A 25,062-nucleotide genomic window follows, 5' to 3' on the forward strand; every position below is an offset into this window, starting at 1 on the left:
GAGCACACATCTTGAGTGAGTTTAAGAAAAATAACTTTATAATAAAATAAAAATGTTCCTTGGAGTCTTGACCAGAACATGTCTCAAAGGTCACCAACAAATACGACGTATATTACAAAAACAGTGGCACTTATTGACTAGTAAACTCTTGAGCAACTATTTCCCCAAAACCTTAACCTTTGATGATTTTTAGTATAGCAATTGACAAATGAAGCCATCAACATCTTTCTTTTAACAACCCACAGGATTCTAAGTATACCATGACTCTTTTGGTTTGTCGGTTTGGCCAAAAGAGAATGCAAATTTTTGAACCTAATGAAAATATCAAGATACCAATCGAACAATGGATTAACTGCAATAGCACATATGTGGTGTATATCACACTTAGTCCCTGCTCAAAGATTTACATAGGAAGCACTATAAGACCTCTGAAAAGAAGAATGCAGAAAGACTACTGCAACATTTTAGGAAGCTGGATTTTTACGTAGTGTACAATTGTAGGGGTACACCATGCAAAAAGTCCAGACGTCCATTATTGGTTTGCAAGGGCTTTCTTTAATAATCCCAAGTGCTCTATTTGTAATAGTGTGGTTGAGCAGCTTAGGTTTATCAGAGATTTCCTGGTGGTTTGACATTTGTTTCATAACAGTGAGATCTGCACAGGAGGAGCCTGGCCCCGTGAAGCTGTTTGCTTAAACATATTAGTCTGAAGACAGTAAGATGGGACAGCGAGTTACACAGAGATCTGGAAGTAACCTGTGGATCCCATGCTCACTCACCAGTGCCAATGCAACAATATTTTGACTAGTGGTGATAAACTGTACTAAATACAGGTACCCTCCATGGCATAACAATAGGACGTGGGCTCACAGGGTAAAATAAATAAAAAATAAAAATAAAATCAAGTTGATTTCCTCGTGGTCTGACATTTCCTTTTGTAGGAGTGAGACCTGTACAGAAGGAGCCTGTCCCTGTGACGCTGTCTTCTTACACATATTATCATATATATGAAGACAATAAGACGGGTATCATTACAGAAGTAGCCTGTGGATCCCATGCTTGAGGCACGACCGAGAAGCTCTGCCTTTTGAAGTCAATAACTTGAATATTTTTGAATTATTGAAGATCCACAATGTGTTCTATCAGAGCTGGTAAACGACCAGAATTAAAAAACAGATTTGCCCCTGGGCCAAGCTTAAATTCAATCTATTTTGTACTGCCAAGTTATGGAAAAGAAGAGTGGGAAATAAAAGTCACACCTTTAACAGCCTGCCACAAAAGATCAGGAAAAATTCAAGGACCGAGGAGGACACAGTGACGGGAACTTCAACACACGCTCAGCACTGCAGACGTAACCTTTTCAAGCCACACAGGAATTGTGCACTGCCCAGGATCAAACTGCGTCAAAACGCAGAGCCAGTGCCCAATGTGTGAATTCTGCCGAGGCTTGAATACGCTACAAGACCCTTATCAGCTCAATGGTTTCCAATGCTTCGAAACAGAAGGATGATTGTCCAAAACATCAGTGCAGGTAAAAGAGATTTGAAAAGGCAAGGTGGCATAGCGTAGGGAGTAGGCACCCATCACCTCTGCTAGTGTTCCTCTTATCCAGGCACTTTTGAAAAAGTTGAGGGCAGGTGGCATGTAGGGCCCTTGAGAGACTTCTTCCCAGCCTAGTACCTCTGAAAAGCTGGCAGGGATAGGGCAAGCAGTCACGAGTCAGGCTTTCATGGATGGCAAGAATCTATCATAGACTTCACATTTTGAAGGGTGGATGGTGGTGACACCAGGTACTGGACTTGACTGCAGCTCTATGAGAAGGCTGGAGAATGAAGTGGACAAGATATTTGGTGATGGAAGAGGGAGGGTTGGGAGAAGGAGAGGTAATGTAGGTGGGGGATGTCCAGCACATCACAAAAATGGCAAAGTATTCATGTGACAGACCTAACTAAAGAGCACAAAATGTGCTCACCTTTACACGATGAGTCAGGGGTGACATGGGATTTTTCAAGACTCATCCTACGACCGGGAACAACTTTTTGTATTTAATTTCTTTAAGCTGTGTGTTATTTTATATGTAGCTACCCAACGGTGATAGACCTCAAAAACGTAGACTATTTTGTTTTTGGCCACACCTTTGGACACGCCCCCACTGACACCACCCCTATTGCATGCAGGATCTCGGTTCCCATTTTTTCTTTTAAAGCATTTTGACAGCTGGTTGGCCTATCTGCCCAATCCCTTGCTGATGGTGGGAGGTTAACAAGATTTGGAGCACTATATTGCACACAGCACTGACATATGAGTGAGTACAGTTCACTCATCACAATATAGCTGGCACTGGTAGCACTGACCTGGGGGCTCGGCTGCGCTGGCTGCAACAGTCTGACCACAGCTGAGACTCACTCAGGCCAGGTGGCAGGCAGCAGTTATGCTTCTTTTTCGCACTGCCTGTGCCTCCAGTTTGGTGCATGCCTCATTCAATCAATCAGGGTTCTTATATAGTGCGACTACTTACCCGTTAGGGTCTCAAGGCACAACTACTGACTTCATTTTGGGCTAAACTGAACCCTGTATTTGTTTTTTTTTTAATGTGAGGGTCACTCCACCTTTAAGTTGTGCAGACATGCACTGTCCTACAGTACTGTGCTAGCTGTTGTCACAGATGCTCTCCTGCCCAGACAGTGCCTTCCTCAGCATATGGCTGCACCCAGGCCAGCTCTCACTCTGAGGCAGCATCAGAAAAAGAAAGCAGTGTGACACACGTGCATGGGGACACAGCACAGGACGGGAAGCGCTGTCACATGGTTCTCCAAGCTCAGACTCTCAAGGCCCTCCAGCCTCCCCCACCCCCAAACATGACTAACGCCAACAACATCAGCAAACTAACATAACTAGGAGTCACCCACAAACCTTTGGTTTGCTAAACATGGTTTAATAATATTTCTCTACCGTGAAAATGATTTGCTTTGGGAACCAAGCGCATTTATGGTTGTTGACGAGGAGTACCAGGTTCTAGACATTTTTGCCAAGAGCGGGTCCTTACATCTCAAACCTTTTGACAGGGGGTGGGGGTCTCAGCATAAAAAACTTCAAAGACCTCTGATCTAGACGCACCGTGGCCCAATGCCATTCAGACTGGGTTGGCTTCCTGTGACTTTGTGATGTATGGCGGATCTGGCACCCACGACGTAGACCGCTCACACACACACACACACACACACACACACACTTCAGCAGCACACCACACGCAGTTAAGCATAGATCTCCTTTTCATGCCTGTTCCAGACTGTTGTGAAATTACCTCAGTAGAGATCCTTCCAAGGGGCATTACCGACCACGCTCCTTTGGTTCTTCATATTGGCCCCCACAGAACAGGCATGCAGTCCATGAGGTGATTGAATGCGTGGTACTTACAAGACAGGGCCTATGCCCAGTTTCTGCAAGAGAAGTCCCATAAATACTTTGCCATAAACGACGACACTGTCGCCTCAGTGGGCACCCGGCAAGGTGGTTATGCGAGGCTGCACCGAACACTATATCCGATCTCAAGAGCAGGCCAAGCTGGAGGGGACTACCCAGTTCGAAGCCCAGGCTCTGCGCCTAGAAGGTTCCCTGTCCCTTACCCCAGGGGAAATGGCTTCCTGTCTGTTTTCACTGTTGAGAGGGAGCTACACCTTTCAGCTATGGAGGCCACCAAACATTTGTGGCGGACCTCTACAGTGCAAATATATGGCTGGGACGATAAAAATGGGAAGCTACTCTATTAATTAGTGTCCCAGCAACGAGCCTCTAGGGTCATCCCAGAAATTATTGATGAGGAGAGGGTGAAACTGATGACACTATCAGGGGTGGCGGGTGCTTTTGCCAGTTACTATCAAACGCTGTATGCGCCCTTTCAGACAGTTGAGCACACCTACTCTGCTCAATTTCTTGAAGAGGTACCTCTCCCCTGACTGACCTATGTGGAGACCCAAGTACTGGATGAACCCATCACACTGGTAGAAATAGTATCAGCGATTTCCACCGTGGCTGCCGGGAAGACCCCTGGCCCAGACGGCTTCCCAAATGAATCCTACATGTCGCTTTGGGAGGTTGATCACTCGGACACTTTTCCATCCGATAAGGACACTGCCACCATAGTGCTTATTTCCAAAAATCATCCTCCCTCTCGGTCATGCTCCAACTACCGTCCAATCTCCCTCATCAACGGAGACATGAAAATTTACACAACGATTTTTGCAACCCAACTCAAGAGTGCCCTACGCTTTAATTCACCCCAACCACTGTGGATTCATGCCCAAACAGGAAACAAGGCACTGTATTTGTCGCCTCCACGAAACCCTAGCTCACCACCACCGCCTGCCTTCTGATCTAGCGCTGTTACGCATCAATTTCAAGCAGGCACTTGATACCGTGGACTGGGGCTACTTGTTGTTGGTGCTATGATGGGCTGGTGTGAGGCCGCACTTTTGAAGACTGGTCCAGGCCTTGTACATTAACCCTACAGCCAGGGTCCAGGTCAATGGCACCCTCTTGCATCCATTCTTCTTTCAGCGAGGCACCCAAACAGGGTTGGCCCTCTATAACCCATCCTTTTCGCCTTGGTAATTGAGCCACTGGCACAGGTGATTAGAGGGGACCCTCTCGTACGTGGATGGAGATGGGACCAGGGACATGAGGACTGCATAGCTCTCTATGCTGAAGATGTCCTCTTATATTTAGCAAAGCCACCTACCAGTGGCCCCAGGTGTCTACACCACATCCACTGAATTGATGCCACCTCTGGCTTCCGTATGAACCCATCTAAGTCTGTTCTAGTGTCTCTAGCCACATCCCAAGACTGCTTTGATTGGCAGGAAGTAGCCATTCATCATCTTAGCTTTAAGTATTTCAGTGTCCCTTCTCCCCAACCTCACCTGGTCTCTGAATCTCAGGCCCGACGCAGAAAGTGAACTTTGGCAGGCCCTCCCCTCATCATCCTGGGTTGAATAGCTGTATATAAAATGATGGTTATTTCACAATTCCTATATGTGTTCCAAAATATTCAAGTCCCTCTGCTGCATGCCTGGTTCGTGGCCCTGGACAGATCAGCATTTCAGTGGCGTGGGACAAAACACTGCATAGCACTCCACTTCTGCCAGCGAGGCCCTTATGAAAGGGGGGGAGGGAAGGGGGACATGTCCAATCACTTTATCTACTACCTGCCCTCCCAACTTCTGGTCAAACATGATTGGTTTAACGGGGGTGGTCGGACCTGGCTTAAACTCGCCCCACTCTCATTACCCTGCATTTTTTATCTGCTCTACAGCTGCCCGTTCTCTAGCAGCATAACAGATACACTGGGGTCACACCCTTCCCCAACTTATACCCCTCTGGCATGCTACATGGTTGCAGGAAGTGGCTAAATATGCAAGGGTTTGACAAATGGGATCTGATGGGTATATATCCCATCTCAAAAATTTGTGGGCTGGTTCACACATGCAATGCTTTAAGGATCTCTGTACAGAATATCAATAATACACACACCCACATCTATAAATACCTGCATCTCCGTCATGCCCTCCATATGCGTCTCATGCACATAGTTTGGCTGCTGGAATACAGCCCAACTGAAGATAAACTTCTGATGGTTTCATTGGGGAAAGGTGGAGTATCCCCAATAAACAAATCATTGATAATTAACACCTCAGGAGATCTGATCGCTATTAGAAGTTGATAGGAACAATGGCTAGGGCCCATGTGAGGATGCTGATTGGCGAGCTACCTTGATGGCCCCCATGTCCATCACTATGTCCTCCTGCTTGCGATTGATACAAACGTACTATCTATATGGAGATTACCTTACACCAGCCAGATTACATTGAGGGTGGCTTCTACCAAACTCTGCATGCCCTAGATGTGCAAAAGCTCCCTCTGACTTCGACCACATGACTTGGAGTTGCCCCCGGAGCAAGAGGTACTGGTTGGTGATAACGAATGAGCTCACGGAGACCCTTGTGTGGGAGTTCCCACTGTCCCCCTTTGTGATCTTTTTGGGTGTCATGGATGGGGTTGGAGGCACCCAAGCTTATTGCATATTCCTGGGTACAGCCTTGCTGGTAGCCAAAAAAGACACTGCGAGCAGCTGGAGATTACCTGCCCTCTTATAGTGGCACCAAGGAGTGGTGTGCGACACAAGAACAGCTGGCTTTTGAGGCCCAGGGCTGCCCCTGTAAGCTTGGGCGAGTGTGGGGGAAATGGTTGGGTCAAATTCCATGAATACCTCTGGGCCCTGAGCTGGCTTAAATGTATAGCTTGGTGTTACTTGTTTGATGTCTATACTGCTGTGTTGTTCCTTGCGGCTGTCTATGCCACTGATGTTTTTGTTCAAGAAATTCAATATAAATGTGTTTATCAAAGAAAAAAAGGCTGGAGGGACTCAGAGTCTTACAATGAGTTAATAAACATTAGATGTGGCCACTTTTAAGCATTAGCAAGTCAGTCCAGCTAGCAGATAATTACAGAATTAGGAAGCAGCACTGAGAGGCAGAAAAAAACATTAGGTTAGTTGACCAAAGACTGCAATTAGGCCTAAATCTTGTAAGCAAAGGCCTAAGTCTTGTAAGCAATTCAGATGGGCAGCTGGTGGATAGGATGTTGTGACGGATCTGGCATTGGAGTAAACTTGGTTCCCCATGCTCTAAGGCCGGCAGTTTTAGCCAGCACGCCATATCTCATCCCCTACTGGTGCATAGCTGCCAAGGTTTCATATTGCTATGTTTGACATTTTCAAAATTTCAGGGTAATTATGAGTGACATTTCAACGACTATGAGTGACACTTTCTTACACGCAAAGTCAGAAACTGGAACAAAAAGGCTTTACCACACTTCAGGCCTTGTGGTAATGTGGGAAAATGACCGGAAATAGGTTATTCTAATGCAAAATGCATGACACTTGACAGGGCGGCTGGTGAAGCTGGTGTTTCAAAGCTCTTGGCAGCATCAATCTGATATAGGAGGGATGGGGTATGCAGGCTGTGTCCAGTGTTCAGCACTGAATGTTCTGTGCTCTTCACACTCACAGCAGATCTTGGCTAACTTCAGAAATGTTAAGAAACTTGGTTTAATGAAAGGGTCCTTAGACTGTAATTCAATTTCTCCTTCTTTAAGGGAGTTTTGAGGTTGTCCACAGCCAGACTGGCGCTTCTCTACTCATAGAGCACCTCCATTTCTCCATATACCCTCCCCAGCACTCCTCTACTGTAGTTCATGGGAAGCAAGTATGCAATCAAAGCAATGAAATCAGACCAGCAAAGTCTGAATTCAATTTTGAAATATTCAGAATCTCAGGTCGCTACCTACTGCCCCATAACCTTCCACTCACCATTATTGACACAATTGATAGTCACGGCCCACTCATGAGAAACACCCAGCTTATCAGGTACATCACTGCTAGTGCAGTAACATGCTGTGAGGAAAAAAGGGCTGAACAGCATTGTTTCTGCTAGAGCAAGGTTGAGGGAGGTGGGCAAGTACATAATTAGAAGTGCTCTGCACTAGAGGTCAGAAACACAGTGATCCAGCTATGAGTGATATGTTCAGGCAGACATGTTGAAAGCCTAAGTTGGTGTCTCTAATGATTCCTTTGTTGAACAATCCCCTCTGAACATATGCAGTGATGAAGCTCTGGCGTGGGGCTGTGGGCGCTGTGGTGGTACAACTGCTGGGCACCTTGGTGAGGCTAAATTGGCGGCTGTCAGTACGTAGTACCTCTGCCGAAAACAAGAAAGGAATGGTGGGGCTGATGCAGAAGGTGGGGCACACAGCTGAGGAAGCATGCTGAAGTTTCACTCTCTTTATACCGCTTCAGAAAGGAACCTACCTTGGCCCCAAACAGGCAAGTCCTGTCAAAGGGCATGTGCATGAGGGACTATTGGACATCACATGAAAACCTGTTGACTGCAGCCAGGTATGGTGTGAATGGTGATGCTGATGCCAATGGCTTGCCTGATGGAATCAATGGTGTTCAAGCAACAAGGAACTGTGAATTTTGCTGCATCAAAATAGTCCTGTGTGGTTTAAGTCAGAACAGGTCAGAGATCTTCAGGAAATCTGGGACGACTTGAGTCACTGAATCCCAAAGAGCATGGAAATAGTGGCCCAGAAGGCAACTGACATTCACTGACTTAAAGGCCAAGCTGGTGGAAGAAAATAACCTCTTCCCAGTGTTGTCCAGTCATTTGGACTCCCTATTGGGGAAGGGAGTAGTTTAAAAAGTGTTTGGGTTTATCTGTCTGGTAGAGGCCTGTAACATAGTTTTCACAGGAGAGACAAAAATATGGTTCCCCTTACAGAATCGAGTGTGGCCTCAGTCAGGTCCATACTGACGACTGTGAGTCAGGGAACACAATGAGCACTTCAGTGCCGTGGCTCCTGAAACTGGCATGGAGCATGGCACTGAAGTGGATTTTGTGCAGGAGCCAGGAAGGACCAAGTGGTGGATTTGGATGGTCCAACTGGTGCCGAACAAACACATGCCAGTGGTATCACAGAAGGAGGGTCTCTCTGCTCCCTGTGGTCCATAGACATGCCGGACAGTGTCTGTAAACCTCCGACGGGTTGGAGCACCACCTTACGGATCTCTTCAGTCTGTCTTGATGTCAAAGAGGGCCTTAAAAACTCAGGTTGTGGAGGGACAAGTTGTGTTATGGGCTCCGGCATCGACCGACTTTGGCACAGAAATTGAGAAGCATAGTGACACCCTTGTGTCTTCTCAGGATATGTGAGTGGCGGGAAGGGGCATTGTCCCCCTCTGATTTTGTAATTTTTTTCCGTTGACTTACTTAAAGGCTATGAGCGAGAGGACAAACAACTTCAGGAACAATTCCTACGATTTCTGCACCGAGACGACCCTTTGACTTTGGTTGGTCTTTCTGCAGAGTCTTCTGGTGCTTGGCAACAGAGTTTTACCTTGCGGTCTCATATGGGCTTCGGTTCAGTGACATACAGTCCCTGCAGCGCTTAGAGTAGTGGCCTGACCCCAGCACCACAGCAAATCTAATGAGGATCCATCACAGATTTGTCTGCAACAGTGCTTACAGGGCTCAGAACCTGTCGTTTAGGGATGGGACATTTCCCTTGCACTCAGAAAAACATATGAGGTACATTGTCTCAAAGCAAAGAGAGGTAGCTTGTAATCCACGTCTGGTGGTGTGGAAAAAAAGACTGACATCAGCATGTGGGTGTGGCACCTATGTAAACTCTGCATTTCATTTCTAGACAGGCATCTGTGCAGAGCCACATGGCGCACCTACTGGCAAGCAAAGTTACTGCTGAAAAAGTTTCTTAATCCAGTTTAGCACATCAGCAATATTAAAAAAGTGATGAATCTGCAGTGAGAAGTTTATCAAAACCCATTTAAGGGGTTTAAAGTGCTGCTTCCATGGGGAATGAAAAATTAAGCGTATTCCTCGTTGGAAAAACCAGTATACTTCACATACTTAGGAATGTGATGCGCTCACTTCATTGGGTTTATTGCATAGTAGGTTTTCTATATACTTCAAAAACCGGCTAATGCTACGGTGCCACACACACATCTATAGTTAAACTAAGCATCATAACAAAATATGAGCTAGCAGACAAATAGGTTAATAGCATGTTAAATTATATAAAAATGAGTATAGTGTTTCATGAAGTAAACATGTAATTTCTAGCCAGTTATCCAAAGTACAATAACTGTTGTCTGGAAACTGGCATGGCATTTACATGCTTTGGTCAACCCCCACTACTTACAGAGACCTTCAAGCAACTGAGGCACACACAACTCCAAGTGTTGACATATCTCCACTTAAGAAACTTTCTATTTACAAATGAACTTGTGTGATCAAGGAGGACTGTTCTGTCTAATGAGACCCAAATAAAAAACTTCCAGATCAAACTCACATTCTCATAAGGTGATTGTTATTCCAGCAGAGGAACCAGAACTAGTCTATATCCTACTGTGAAGATCAAAAGGAGACAGTTGCTTTGTATAGGTAATCAATGTATTAGTAGATGCCCATGGGTGGTTACATTGCTGTCAACAGTTAAAGAACAGGTGTCCCCTTCTTTTCGCAAACTTATTCCTTACAATGAAACTATAAACCCATGTCTTACTTAAGGAAGTAAAGATCCAATTGAATAACTTTAAGGGTTTGGCCCATTTCACACTCACAAACCCCTAAAATGCCAAGGTTAAAGCCAACTACAATACACAAAGAAATAGAATGTGGTTGTATGCTATGCTCATCAAATGGGACATTGCATCACCACCTATCATAATCCCTGAAAGGCATTAAAGCATTCCCCCTTAGAGAAATAAACCTCTCTTGCTGTACTGTATTGGTTCTCCAAGTTAGGTATTTGGCTCAGTATCACAGCAGATGTTTTTTTTTTATTCAATAAAGTGAAATTAACAGGATCTCATTCAAGATTCAAAGTGGCTTGATGAGCACTTTTTAACACTTTTTAGTTGGTGGCCAATATGCTTATCTGAAACAACTTATTTAATTACATTACTGTGCAAGTTATAGTTACTTCATTTGACTATACCAGATGATTTTTATGAGTAATTTTAACTCACATTTTATGCATAAAGTCACTTTAAACTTTTTTTTTCTTCAATGAATTATATATATTTTTTAAAGATGTAAAGTAAAATACGTTTTACCATAACCAACTATAACTTCACTTTAACCTTTAGTTGTCTTCAGTGATCTTCTAGCTTTTTTTTTTTTTTTTACACATAAAGCAATACGTTATTACCATCCTCAACGACCCCTGTGGGTGACCAACCCTCCACTCCTCCATTGTGTGCGGCATAGGGTTGGCCCCTGGTTCAAACTCTTTGCAATGTTAAATGTTAAAAGAGCAATGCATTTTACCTTTAATAACCTGTCCATGTCCGCTTCCATGTTTGAAATGGTCATTCGCTGCATTATTATATCAGTGATACGGCGTTCAAGTGACTGCCATTTCGTTCGGGCTGTCTTTGGGGTGTAAATGCTTGTAACCTTCCTCGTATATTTTTTTCTGTGAACAATAAATATTGACGTCATTGCCAATCAAGATGTCTTTTAATTAACAACACCCTGCTTACGCACAAAAGAGTCAACATATAGTTTCCAAACAGCATCTTTCATTAAAACAAACAAGAATGAGGGTGGCATTACATGGAAGAGGCAGCAGCAGTCAACATAACCAATGCTTTTTACTAATCTAAACAACTTACAAACAGTTATGAATGAAGACAGTTTTGCAATGCTAAAAAAGGGAAAGGAGACAAGTGGAAAAATGACATGATAAAAGCTAGGCTTGACAGGATATTTAAATTATGACGCAAGTTGCGCAATGTTGGGAATTTCACGTTATGGTGGATATTTATAACATTTCTGAAATTATGCCAGTGGTATAATTACACCACCGGTTGCTGGTAAATTACAGCGTGGAAACAGCCAGAGCGCAACCAACTTATTTTCAGCTCATTCGCGTAGCGCACAATGCACCCTCCTGTCAATAACTGACGCAAGACACATTTTGCAATGTAAGATTGTGATATATGGCAGATTTGCATTTCATGTAATTATGCACAGCCCTTAATAAAATGTCATCCAGACTTGTACAAATAGGTTTGGCACAAATTCATAATTTTAACACATTCAGGTGAGCAGTGTGTGAAATCAAAATCATTATCATCTTTCGTTACTTGGAATCCAAGTACTCTGTCACAGGAAATTATGCAACGGATGGTACATAACATTGCCCAACTGCGCAAACAGATTCGGGCAACAAGCACATATAGACAAATACGCAGAAGTCACAAAAATAATTGGAATCAAGTGGTGGAAGAATAATGAAGCCATCGCTCAAACACAACCAAGTGTTAAGTGTTTTAGGGGAAATAAAATGAATAGCAATGTGAAAACTCCATTGCTTGCCACGTTTTGAGGACCAGACTACAGGCAGCTGACAGGAAAAGCTTTGAAAAAAAATAAGTTGCTTGCCGGAAACTACAGTTGTCCGATATGTGGTATCTTTCATAGAGCTGCATGCGTGAAATATTCCCTGCCATCGGGGTGGAAGTCTTTGGTTGTTACTGTCAACATAGTGGTGTTTACATGCACCAAAATAATATTGAAACGGACATAGGTTACATGTAGCCCATCCATTTCTTTTTATGACAAACTCTTGCCAATGAGGTAGATATACTCTGAGCTCAATTTCCGTAAAGGGGCTCCAATTGTCCGATTTTCACAATTTATCAAGATTAATGATTAGCCGCCTCATGAATGGCAAAGAGGGTAGACTAGTTGTGAATAAAAGATACCAATGCTGGAGAACTGTCAAAGAAAGTAACATTTTCTCTGCAGCCTTGAATCTTTCAAGGATTCACAAAAATAGGCGGAAAAGTCTAATCTTGACGAAAAGGGTTAGGCAAATCTGCCAGTCCAACTTTTTCAGATCTTTAGTTGCTGTCTAGACAGTAATGCTTGGTGAAATTATGCGTGGAAGCCCATGTTGCTGCCTTTTATATGCCTTTCAGTTTGTGAAGGACTCTTGGAACAAAGGGAAACAGAGTCAAGGAATTAACAAAGATTTTTGATCATGGAGTTGAAAGATTTTGCCTCCCCCCCAGTCCCATGATAGCACCACCTTTTGGTGAAGTACTGGCATTTGTAATGCTCTGGCACTGTTGAACGGATGTGGAAGAGACATCTCCATCTTTGAAAGACCAGCTGAAGCAGTCTTGGATCCAGTTTCCGTTCATAATATTAAGAACTGCATCAGTGGAGAGCATCTACCATATTTTGCAATTCTGTAATATGCTCTGTCATTGGCATGAGTCAGTGTTGCAGTTGTAGAATACAGACAGTGCTTCACATGGCAGCAATCAAGACTTCGCTCATCCTTGTTTTCTGATACATTCAAGTGCAAACATACTATCTGTACCGATGAGCACCTCTTAGTGTGAGATTTGTGTTAAGAAATCATTTAGAGAACATGTGACGGTTCTCAGTTAAAGAATATTTGTATACAAGCTTTCCTCATGTTGAATCCAGAGACTGCTTGTCAAAGGATCCTGTACATAGGTACCCTAACCACTGAGAAAAGCGCATGTTGAATGTCTTATCCCACATAAATGTCTTCTTGAGCTTTCACAAGCTTAAAGCTTGTATAATTTCATCTCATTGTCTGGTGGCCTAATCCATGGGAACTAAGAGAATGCATAATCACATGAGTTCCAACAGCACCTTCTATCTATGGACCCTTTTTTGTCATTTTGAGTAGATACTGCTTGCCAAGTTTCTTAAGAAGGGTAAGCTTTCAGATGGTTTGATAATATGTTTGACACTAGAAACAGAGCTTCATAAGGAGACTTTTTTTTCACAGATATTAAGGTCTAATACTTTCAAAATGTTCTTGTTTAAATTTGTAGTTTTAGAAACTTTCAGAATTGAAGGAGCTTTGATAAGCTAGGTCGGCATATGGAGACACACAAACTGACACTGTAGATGTGACACACTTGGTGCTAAGTACTTTATGTATAACCATAGTAAATATATGAAGGAAAAGCAGTAATGACTTCAATAAGTGGTCCAGACCATCTATCATAAAACAGAGGTACTTCTGATGTCACGGATGGATAGGGAAGCAGGAGTAGGCATCTTCTAGGTTGACTGATGCCAGGTAATTTATATGAATGATAGACTAAATGATTTCTAGGAGAGAAAGGATCCTAAATCACTGTTACTCGATAAACTTACTCAGGGCTCAAATTTCCAAAATTGGATACTACTCCACTTGCAACGAAGGAAAACCCTTTAGTAAAAATCTTGATGCTGCAAGGTTTTTTAGTAATCAATCAATCTGACTTAGATAGCAGTTTGTTGATTACAGATTGCAAAATTTTAAGTGCAGGTGGTGCTCCTTTCTTGGAAGCTTTGGGGGTAGCTTAAATACAAAACGTATTGTGTACCCATATCATATGATATTAAGTGATCAGATGTGATGTGATGCCAGCCTGGAAAGAAAACCAGCACACTTCCCACCTCCATTATGGGAAATAAGGGAATAGAGCAGACTGGGGAGTGATGTATTCTGGGTAAGATCTTGGCTGCTGGTAGACAAAGAGCCTTTGCTGGTTGTGGTGGCTTACAAGCTACTACACAGATAAGAAGACTGGTCTTGCACAAAGTATCTCAGACAATATGGATGGCAATTTCTAGATGGCCCAGGGACACAGAACTCTTAAAGCAATAAGACTGGCCTCTACATATTCAAAATTACTCAGACAGATCTTACTGTGTCTGTTTTCTACGTTTGTATGCTATTATCAACAGGATTCTATAATAAATGCGGTTCATCACAAGGAATATTTAGAACTGTAGCATGGATCCTGGATGAGTAGGCATGCTTCAAAGTCAGCCACATCTTCGTAGAACCGTGTTCGTTGCATCTGAAAAAATCAGTACTTGAAGCATCAAAAGAGACATCAATATTAGCTGAAGAAGCATACACTCAATCAATCAATCAATCAAGAAATTTGTATAGCGCGCTACTCACCCGGAGGGTCTCAAGGCGCTGGGGGAGGGGGGACCGCTACTGCTCGAACAGCCAGGTCTTGAGTTGCTTCCTGAAGGAGAGGTGGTCTTGGGTCAGGCGGAGGTGGATGGGGAGGGAGTTCCAAGTCTTGGCTGCCAGGTAGGAAAAGGATCTTCCTCCCATGGTGGCTTTTCTAATGCGTGGCACTGCGGCGAGGGCGTGGCTGGTCGATCGTAGCTGGCAGGTGGGAGTGTAGAAGGTCAGGCGGTTGTTGAGGTACCTGGGGCCCAGGTCGTGGAGGGCCTTGTGTGAGTGGGTGAGGAGACGGAACGTGATTCTCTTGCTGACGGGGAGCCAGTGCAAGTCTCTCAGGTGTCCGGAGATGTGGCTGTGACGGGGGATGTCAAGGATGAGGCGTGCGGAGGCGTTCTGGATGCGTTGGAGTCTTTTCTGTAGTTTGGCCGTGGTTCCGGTGTAGAGGGTGTTACCGTAGTCCAGTCGGCTGGTGACGAGTGCCTGGGTGACCGTCTTCCTGGTTTCGGTGGGGATCCATCAGAAGATCTTTCGGAGCATGCGTAGGATGTTGAAGCATGATGATGACACGGCGTTGACTTGTCTGGTCATCGAGAGGGAGGAGTCCAGGATGAAGCCCAGGTTGCGTGCGTGGTCCGTTGGTTTGGGTGCGCTGCCCAGGGCAGGGGGCCACCAGGAGTCGTCCCAGGCAGAGGGTGATGATCCAAGGATGAGGACTTCCGTCTTGTCTGAGTTCAGTTTCAGGCGGCTGTTCATCATCCACTCGGCTACGTCTTTCATCCCTTCGTGCAGGTTGGTTCTGGCGGTGGCTGGGTCGTTGGTGAGGGAGAGGATCAGCTGGGTGTCGTCGGCGTAGGAGATGATGTTGAGGTTGTGTTGGCGTGCGATGGCTGCGAGGGGGCTCATGTAGACGTTGAAGAGGGTGGGGCTGAGTGATGATCCTTGTGGTACTCCGCAGCTGACTTCGGTGGCCTCGGATCTGAACGGGGGAGGCGGACTCTCTGGGTTCTTCCGGCGAGGAACGAGATGATCCACTCTAGTGCCTTCTCTTGGATTCCGATGTTGCGGAGGCGCTGCACTAGGGTGCGGTGGCAGACAGTGTCGAACGCTGCGGAGAGGTCCAGGATGATGAGGGCCGCTGTCTCCCCGTTGTCGAGCAGGGCTCGGATGTCGTCGGTGGCTGCGATGAGGGCGGTCTCGGTGCTGTGGTTGGCTCGGAAGCCGGACTGCGAGTGGTCGAGGGATCCATTAGTCTCGAGGAAGGCGGCTAGCTGTCCGTTGACGGTCTTCTCGATGACTTTGGCAGGAAACGGGAGGAGCAAGATGGGGCGGTAGTTCTTGAGGTCGGTGGGGTCTGCTGATGGTTTCTTCAGGAGGGCGCTGAGTTCGGCATGTTTCCAGCTCTCCGGGAAGGTGGCGGTGTTGAAGGAGCAGTTGATGATGTCCCGGAGATGGGGTGCGATGACTGAGTTGGCTTTGTTGAAGACGTGGTGGAGGCATGGGTCGGTTGGAGAACCGGAACGGATGGTGTTCATCATCTGGATGGTGTCTTCGGTGCTGACCGGGGTCCAGGCGCGGAGGGTGGTGTTGGGCGGCGTCAGTTTGGTGGTTGGGTGCGTGGTCTGTGCGCCGAAGCTGTTGTGTATGTCGGCGATCTTGAGGTGAAAGAACGAGGCGAGTGAGTCGCAGAGGTCTTGTGAGGGAGTGACACTCCATTTCTAAAAATGCCTTTGGCCTGTTCTCAGTAATCATCAAGTAACTTATCCAAAGAGGAGGTAATATCATGCTCCAGCTGCTTGTATCTTAATATAATTGGACTAGCATTAGCAACCTTGCTAGATTTTCACGGCAAAAGCATTATTTTTCTCATAGTGACCAGGTTATGGCCCTCCTTGTGTGGAGGGACAACACAAGTGATGCCGGATTATAAGGTCATCTTTTTTTAGGGCTGCTCCTAACATCAGTGAGTCAGTTTTACTCTGGTTGAAAAAGCAAGCAGTGCTGAATCTGGAATTTTATACTTTTGTTGTCCAGAGAGGTAACTGAGAGGTTACCTGTTGCAAGATTGTGCAAACATGTTTGACCTGTCTCACAGAAATGACCGAAAATTGTAACAGGCTTCATAGGTCATTCTGATTTATCCTTAAAATCAAAAAGGAAAGAGATTGTTTTAATGGAGGCCACCATTCAATACAATATTTGCGAGGCCTGGCCAATTAGGCTAATGAATTGGTATATATCATCAGGAACAGAGTCCTTAGAGCAGATTCTAGGCTGGAGATATGAGCTGGTACATATTGATCATATTTAGTATCCTTGTGTTCCCAAGCATCACCTGGGTCCTCTGAATTCATCATCAGGTTGTGAACGGTCATCTTCGACATCAGTGATAGTATCTTGCCTATCACCTAGTTCATCAGGATCTGAATTTGGATGTTTAAGTTAGTCAGCAGTAGGCACTGGAGGTGGCAATGTAAGCAGACCCAACTGAGGCATCGGATAAAGTCACAATGGCTGTTGATGGCAAGGTTGTCAAAAAAGCAGTTAAAGAGGGGGATGGGGTCAACAAAAGGATGGTCTTTGTTGAAGATGCAGGCTTGCCAGCTGTAGTTCTCATCACAGATGGCACTGAAGTTAGGTGGGTGCTGACACCCGCTGAGGTGGAGGAGGCGACGGAGTCGACTGACTGATCCAGGGTTGCTTGTGATGTTGCTGCATAAATATCCAATAACTCTGCCTCCAAGGTGTGTGGAGCAGGAGGAGATTTACCTGTGCTTTTGACTCAACGAGAAGAAGAAATAAAATGCTTTATTTTCTTGCGGTTTTGTTTCTTTGGGGACTTGGTGGAACTGGGCTAGCTTCATCTTTTTCAAGACCTTGACTGTGACTTCATTAGACAACTCCTTGGGCCTTCTTTGAATCAAGCCATTAAGAGTTTTGCTCAGCATTCCTTGATGGCTTTGGGTGTAGCTGTTGAACCACTACAGACGGCTGTCATGTAGGTCCTGATGGACATATTTCCATTCGAACGTCAACATCGTATGAAGCCCCAATTTATTTTATTTTTTTGGGGGGTGGGGTATGTTCCTACTGCAACGAAGTGTACACAATTTGAATTGTGAGGTAATCTCCTTACAAGAAAGTGTAAACTATGGATAAAGTTGATATGTGTGGAAAAACCAAAGCAGAACTGCCACTAGGGCGCAGGTCTCAAGGCTTTATGACTGTTTAAATCATCTCAACTCCATGTCTCATGTCACTGCAGAGTAGACGCCACCTGCCAGTGCAAGAAAGCTATTGCAAATGATGCTGACACACCAGTCTGTGGCTGGAACAGTCAATGATGAGGAATCAGCAGGTAGAAAGAGTACCCACCAGAATGAAAATGTCACTTACCCAGTGTACATCTGTTCGTGGCATCAGTCGCTGTAGATTCGCATGTTTTGCAATAGCTCGCCATCTGGTGTTGGGCCGGAGTGTTACAAGTTGTTTTTCTTCGAAGAAGTCTTTCGAGTCACGGGACCGAGTGACTCCTCCTTTTGTCTCCATTGCGCATGGGCGTCGACTCCATCTTCGATTGTTTTTCCCCGCAGAGGGTGAGGTAGGAGTTGAATTGTAGTAATAGTGCCCATGCAATGGAGTGACTAAGTATGTACCTATTTAAGGTTGAGATGATACATATACAAATAGTTGAAGGTAACTTCCAAACTGCTACAGGCTCCCGGGGAGGCGGGTGGGCACATGCGAATCTACAGCGACTGATGCCACGAACAGATGTACACTGGATAAGTTAAATTTTTCAGTTCGATGGCATCTGTCGCTGTAGATACGCATGTTTTGCATAGACTAGTAAGCAGTTATCTCCCCAAAAGCGGTGGCTCAGCCTGTAGGAGTGGAAGTAGTTTGAAATAATGTTCTTAATACGGCTTGACCTACTGTGGCTTGTTGTGCGGATAACACATCTACACAGTAGTGCTTGGTGAATGTGTGAGGCGTAGACCATGTGGCTGCCTTACATATTTCTTGCATTGGGATGTTTCCTAGAAAGACCATGGTAGCACCCTTCTTTCTGGTTGAGTGTGCCCTTGGTGTAATGGGCAGCTGTCGTTTAGCTTTAAGGTAGCAGATTTGGATGCATTTAACTATCCATCTGGCTATACCTTGTTTTGATATTGGGTTTCCTGCATGAGGTTTTTGAAATGCAATAAATAGTTGTTTAGTCTTTTTGATGTTCTTTGTTCTGTCAATGTAATACATTAATGCTCTTTTGACATCTAATGTATGTAGTGCCCTTTCAGCTACAGTATCTGGCTGTGGAAAGAACACTGGGAGTTCCACTGTTTGATTTAGATGGAACGGTGAAATAACCTTTGGCAAAAATTTAGGATTAGTCCTTAGGACGACCTTATTCTTGTGTAGTTGTATAAAAGGTTCTTGTATTGTAAACGCCTGAATCTCGCTTACTCTTCTTAGGGAAGTAATGGCGATGAGAAATGCAACCTTCCAGGTTAGGAACTGTATTTCGCAGGAGTGCATGGGTTCAAAAGGTGGACCCATAAGTCTAGTTAGGACAACATTTAGGTTCCATGAAGGAACAGGTGGTGTTCTTGGTGGTATAATTCTCCTAAGGCCCTCCATGAATGCTTTAATGACTGGTATCTTATATAGGGAAGTTGAATAGGTAGTCTGCAGGTATGCAGATATTGCTGCAAGGTGTATTTTAATGGAAGAGAAAGCCAGGTTAGATTTTTGTAAGTGAAGCAAGTAGGCCACTACATGTTCTGGAGTTGTGTGTAAAGGTTGTATTTGATTAATATGGCAGTAGCAAACAAACCTCTTCCATTTACTTGCATAGCAGTGCCTGGTGGATGGCCTTCTGGCTTGCTTTATGACTTCCATACATTCTTGGGTAAGTTGTAAGTGCCCGAATTCTAGGATCTCAGGAGCCAGATTGCTAGATTCAGCGATGCTGGATCTGGGTGTCTGATCTTTTGGTTGTGTTGTGTCAACAGATCTGGCCTGTTGGGCAATTTGATGTAGGGTACTTCTGATAGGTCTAGCAGCGTTGTGTACCAGGGTTGCCTTGCCCAAGTTGGTGCTATCAATATGAGTTTGAGTTTGTTTTGACTGAGTTTGTTTACCAGGTAAGGAAGGAGAGGGAGAGGAGGAAAAGCGTAAGCAAATATCCCTGACCAGTTCATCCATAGGGCATTGCCTAGGGACTGTTTGTGTGGGTATCTGGATGCGAAGTTTTGGCATTTTGCGTTCTCCTTCGTCGCAAACAAGTCTATTTGAGGTGTTCCCCAGAGTTTGAAATAGGTGTTCAGAATTTGGGGGTGAATTTCCCATTCGTGGACCTGTTGGTGATCTCGAGAGAGGTTGTCTGCGAGTTGATTTTGGATCCCTGGTATAAATTGTGCTATTAGGCGAATTTGGTTGTGAATTGCCCAACGCCAAATTCTTTGTGCTAGCAGGCTTAACTGCGTGGAGTGTGTCCCCCCTTGCTTGTTTACATAATACATTGTTGTCATGTTGTCTGTCTTGACGAGAATGTATTTGTGAACTATTATTGGTTGGAAAGCTTTTAGTGCTTGAAAAACTGCTAGTAGTTCTAGGTGATTTATATGCAGTTTTGTTTGATGTACGTTCCATTGTCCTTGTATGCTGTGTTGATCGAGGTGTGCTCCCCACCCTGTCATGGAAGCATCTGTTGTTATTACGTATTGTGGCACTGGGTCTTGGAAAGGCCGCCCCTTGTTTAAATTTATGTTGTTCCACCACAGAAGCGAGAGGTAAGTTTGGCGGTCTATTAACACCAGATCTAGAAGATGACCCTGTGCTTGAGACCACTGTGATGCTAGGCACTGTTGTAAGGGCCTCATGTGCAGTCTTGCGTTTGGGACAATGGCTATGCATGAAGACATCATGCCTAGGAGTTGTAATATCATCTTTGCTTGTATCTTTTGTGTTGGATACATGCGTTGTATGATGGTGTTGAAATTTTGAATTCTTTGGGGACTTGGAGTGGCTACTCCTTTTGTTGTGTCTATTATGGCTCCTAGGTATTGTTGTACCTTGCACGGCAGAATGTTGGATTTCGTGAAGTGGACGGTGAACCCTAGTTTGAAGAGGGTTTGTATGATCTGATTTGTGTGATTTGAGCACTCTATTAACGAATGGGCCTTGATTAGCCAGTCGTCTAGATATGGGAACACATGTATTTGCTGCCTTCTGATGTGTGCAGCGACTACCGCTAGACATTTGGTAAAGACTCTTGGTGCGGTTGTTAATCCGAAAGGAAGTACCTTGAATTGGTAATGTATTCCTTTGAATACAAACCTTATGTATTTCCTGTGCGATGGGTGTATTGGTATATGGAAATACGCGTCCTTGAGGTCTAAAGTTGACATGTAGTCGTGTAGTTTTAGCAATGGTAATACTTCTTGTAGTGTGACCATGTGAAAGTGGTCTGATTTGATGAATGTGTTCACTATTCTGAGGTCTAGGATTGGTCTCAGCGTTTTGTCCTTCTTTGGTATCAGAAAGTACAGTGAGTAAACTCCTGTGTTTATTTGTGTGTTTGGCACTAATTCGATTGCATTCTTTTGCAATAGTGCCTGCACTTCTATCTCCAGGAGATTGGAATGATGTTTTGTCAAATTTTGTGCTTTTGGTGGAATGTTTGGAGGGAATTGTAGAAATTCTATGCAATAACCATGTTGGATAATTGCTAGAACCCAAGTGTCTGTAGTGATTTCCTCCCATGCTTTGTAATAATGACTTATTCTTCCCCCCACTAGTGTTGTGTGGAGGGGGTGAGTGACATGTGAGTCACTGCTTAGTAGTAGGGGTTTTGTGGCTTTGAAATTTTCCTCTATTCCTAGGGAATTGCCCTCCTCTATATTGTCCCCGAAAACCTCCTCTGTACTGTCCCTGGTAACTGGACGGTGTTGCCTGTGAGGTGCTGGCTTGTGTGCTTTGACCCCGAAACCCCCCTCTAAAGGGTGTTTTACGGAATGTGCTGTAATTCCCTCTGCTCTGCGGGGAGTAGAGTGCGCCCATGGCTTTAGCAGTATCCGTGTCTTTTTTGAGTTTCTCAATCGCTGTGTCCACTTCTGGACCGAACAGTTCTTTTTCGTTAAAAGGCATATTGAGAACTGCTTGCTGAATCTCTGGTTTAAATCCAGACGTTCGGAGCCATGCATGCCTTCTGATAGTTACAGATGTATTAATTGTCCGTGCAGCTGTATCTGCAGCGTCCATGGAGGAGCGGATTTGGTTGTTGGAAATGGTCTGTCCCTCCTCAACCACTTGTTTTGCCCTATTTTGTAGGTCCTTGGGCAGATGGTCAATGAGATGTTGCATCTCATCCCAATGGGCTCTGTCATAGCGCGCAAGTAGTGCCTGGGAGTTAGCGATGCGCCACTGGTTTGCAGCTTGTGCTGCGACTCTTTTACCAGCTGCATCGAACTTGCGGCTTTCTTTATCTGGGGGTGGTGCATCTCCAGATGTGTGGGAGTTGGCCCTTTTCCTAGCTGCTCCTACAACGACAGAGTCTGGTGGCAGCTGTGTAGTGATGAAAGCCGGGTCTGTAGGAGGCGCCTTATACTTTTTTTCCACTCTTGGTGTGATTGCCCTACTTTTGACCGGCTCCTTAAAGATTTCTTTTGCGTGCCGGAGCATACCAGGGAGCATAGGCAGGCTTTGGTAGGAGCTGTGGGTGGAGGAGAGTGTGTTGAATAAAAAGTCATCCTCGACCTGTTCTGAGTGGAGGCTTACATTGTGAAATTGTGCTGCTCTAGCCACCACTTGAGAATACGCAGTGCTGTCCTCTGGTGGAGATGGCTTCGTAGGGTATGCCTCCGGACTGTTATCTGACACTGGGGCGTCGTATAAGTCCCATGCGTCTTGATCTTGGTCACCCTGGCTCATGGTGGTGTGAGCTGGGGAATGTGATGGAGTTTGTGCTGGTGAGACGTTAATCACAGGTGGAGGAGAGGGTGGTGGGGTAACTTTTTTCACCACTTTTGTTTGTGGTGTTTGTTCAGTTTGGAACTCCAATCTTCTCTTTCTTCTAATAGGGGGAAGGGTGCTTATTTTTCCTGTCCCCTGCTGTATGAAAATACGCTTTTGCGTATGGTCTACATCCGTTGAGTGTAGTTCTTCCTCAAACCTATGCTTTTGCATTTGGGAGGTTAGCGAGTGCTCTTCTGTATAAGAGCCTGAAACTGGGTCGGTTGCAGTTTGTTTCGGCACCGAAACCCTGTCTGCATCTTTTTTCGGCTCCGAGGTGACTTTTTTCTTTTTCGGGGCCGAAACCTCTCGGTGTCGATCTTCCTAGGTGCCGCTGTCTCGGCGTCGAGCCGTGTCTACACCGGTATCTCGGTGTCGATGCTTGTCTCCAGCACTTTCTCGGTCCCGAGAAGGCTGCGTGCCGGTGTCTCGACCGGAGTCGGACGATCTCTGCACTGTTTGGGCCTTTTTCGGTGCCGACGGTCGGTCACCGAATTTATGGGTCGAGCCATGGCCTGATGGCAGTGGCGTCCCCTGGGCCTTGTAAATCTTCTTTTGAGTGGTTTTCGACGTCCTACTCACGGTTTGTGTATCGTCGAATCCTTCGGAGTCCGATTCTTGGATCGAAAAGGATCCCTCCTCTTCTTGTTCCTCGAACTCCCGGTGGGCTGTCGGCACGGACGCCATCTGAAGTCTTCTGGCTCAACGGTCTCGGAGAGTTTTTTGGGACCGGAACGCACGACAGGCCTCGCAGGTGTCTTCGCTGTGCTCAGGTGACCGGCACAGGTTGCAGACCAAGTGTTGGTCTGTATAGGGGTATTTATTGTGGCATTTGGGACAGAAACGGAACGGGGTCCGTTCCATCGGCGTTCTTCTGCACGCGGTCGGGCCGACCAGGCCCCGACGGGGGATCGAAAAAATTACCCCGAAGGGCACCGGAGCTCTTCGATCTTAGACGCGGTGTTGAATCTAACTACGCCGACCCCGAACGCAACAATACCGACGAAAATCTTCTGAAATTAGCTATTTTTCCGTTCCGAAACTCGGAGCGACAGGAACACGTCCGAACCCGATGGCGGAAAAAAAACAATCGAAGATGGAGTCGACGCCCATGCGCAATGGAGACAAAAGGAGGAGTCACTCGGTCCCGTGACTCGAAAGACTTCTTCGAAGAAAAACAACTTGTAACACTCCGGCCCAACACCAGATGGCGAGCTATTGCAAAACATGCGTATCTACAGCGACAGATGCCATCGAACATATAATTATCAAAGATAAGTAACTTTCGTGTTAACACAAATTACCAAGAGTTCCCATCCTGATGGCAGAGAATAATTTTAAAATGTTATTCTATAAAAGGTCCAATGCTGGATAATACCCATGTCCTGTGATCCAAAGAGGGGACCCTTTATGTTGTTCAGAATATTTCTGAATAGAGGGAGAGGCCTCTTTGGAGGTTCTACCTTTGACTACATATGGAAAAACTAAGTGAGAGACTGTAGTCTCAAGGGGTGTAAAAAAATGTTTGCAGTTACACGTTTAATAGGAGAACGGAGCATATCCTTCAAGGACCTGGGTGAATTACAGATCAAGAGGAAGCTTATGGTCAGCTGATACATGTCCATTGCCCAGTACATAAATGGTACTTGCCAGTTGCTCTAATGTCTTTGCCCAAGACTGCCTGGACACAAACTTGAGATAACTGGGTAATGGGCATTTGACTGTGGGTCCACTGCAAAGGAGTCCCATCTTGTGTCTCACTTGACCTGCATAGAATTTTCTTACCAGCCAAAGATCTGGGAGAAATCAACTATATCAAGAATTGTGAGGAACAACTTAAAGTGGACTGTTAATTTCACCTCTGCAACACAACACATGGGACACCAAATCACTTGGATGTTCTTGCAATCTATTGTAACATGCCTTGTTCCTCCGATCTGCCTTACAATTAAACTAGGCTGTGAGTTGTGCACATTTAATAAGTATGTGGAAGGACAACCAAACCAGTAAGAGAGCTCATACCACTGCAAGGATATGAGCTTACACTTCATTACTGTCAGAACCAGCTTAGAATACGCCTAAGCTAATTCAGGACAGCAGTACGATAGGTAAAAAGGGAGTCTGGTAGACCCACTGGAGTTGTTCTGTAACAAGGGTATACCAGTAATCACTACTTGAAGCATTATGAAATCCCACTTGACACCAGGGATCATTTTTTTTTAAATTTTGTTTACATTTGTATCAATGAGAGCTGTCCAGCATAGACATGGGCATGCTCCCCAATCTCTCAAAATGCCCCCCCCCCCCTTTGCTCCCGGGGGCAGGGAGGAGGGGGTAGAAAACCAACTAGACACCAGGGATTACTTTTTTTTTTAAAGGGTGTAGGGTGAGGGCTCCCTAGCATGGTCATACCCCCACCCCCTCAGAAATGGTGAATTAGTACTTTTGCTCCCC

The 25,062-nt window shown here is 45.2% G+C and overlaps 1 protein-coding gene across 12 annotated transcripts in view; it reads right to left on the reverse strand.

Moving 5' to 3' along the window:
• The window catches only part of KIF21A (kinesin family member 21A), a 725,937-nt gene that overhangs the window by 300,498 nt on the left and 400,377 nt on the right, over positions 1-25,062 (reverse strand). For all 12 annotated transcript variants that reach the window (XM_069229749.1, XM_069229747.1, XM_069229752.1 and 9 more), the window contains one exon: positions 10,905-11,052. In XM_069229749.1, the coding sequence (XP_069085850.1) occupies positions 10,905-11,052 (148 nt within the window). The remainder of the gene's footprint in view (positions 1-10,904; positions 11,053-25,062) is intronic.

Source organism: Pleurodeles waltl, chromosome 4_1, assembly GCF_031143425.1.
Source record: "Pleurodeles waltl isolate 20211129_DDA chromosome 4_1, aPleWal1.hap1.20221129, whole genome shotgun sequence".
NCBI lineage: Eukaryota > Metazoa > Chordata > Amphibia > Caudata > Salamandridae > Pleurodeles > Pleurodeles waltl.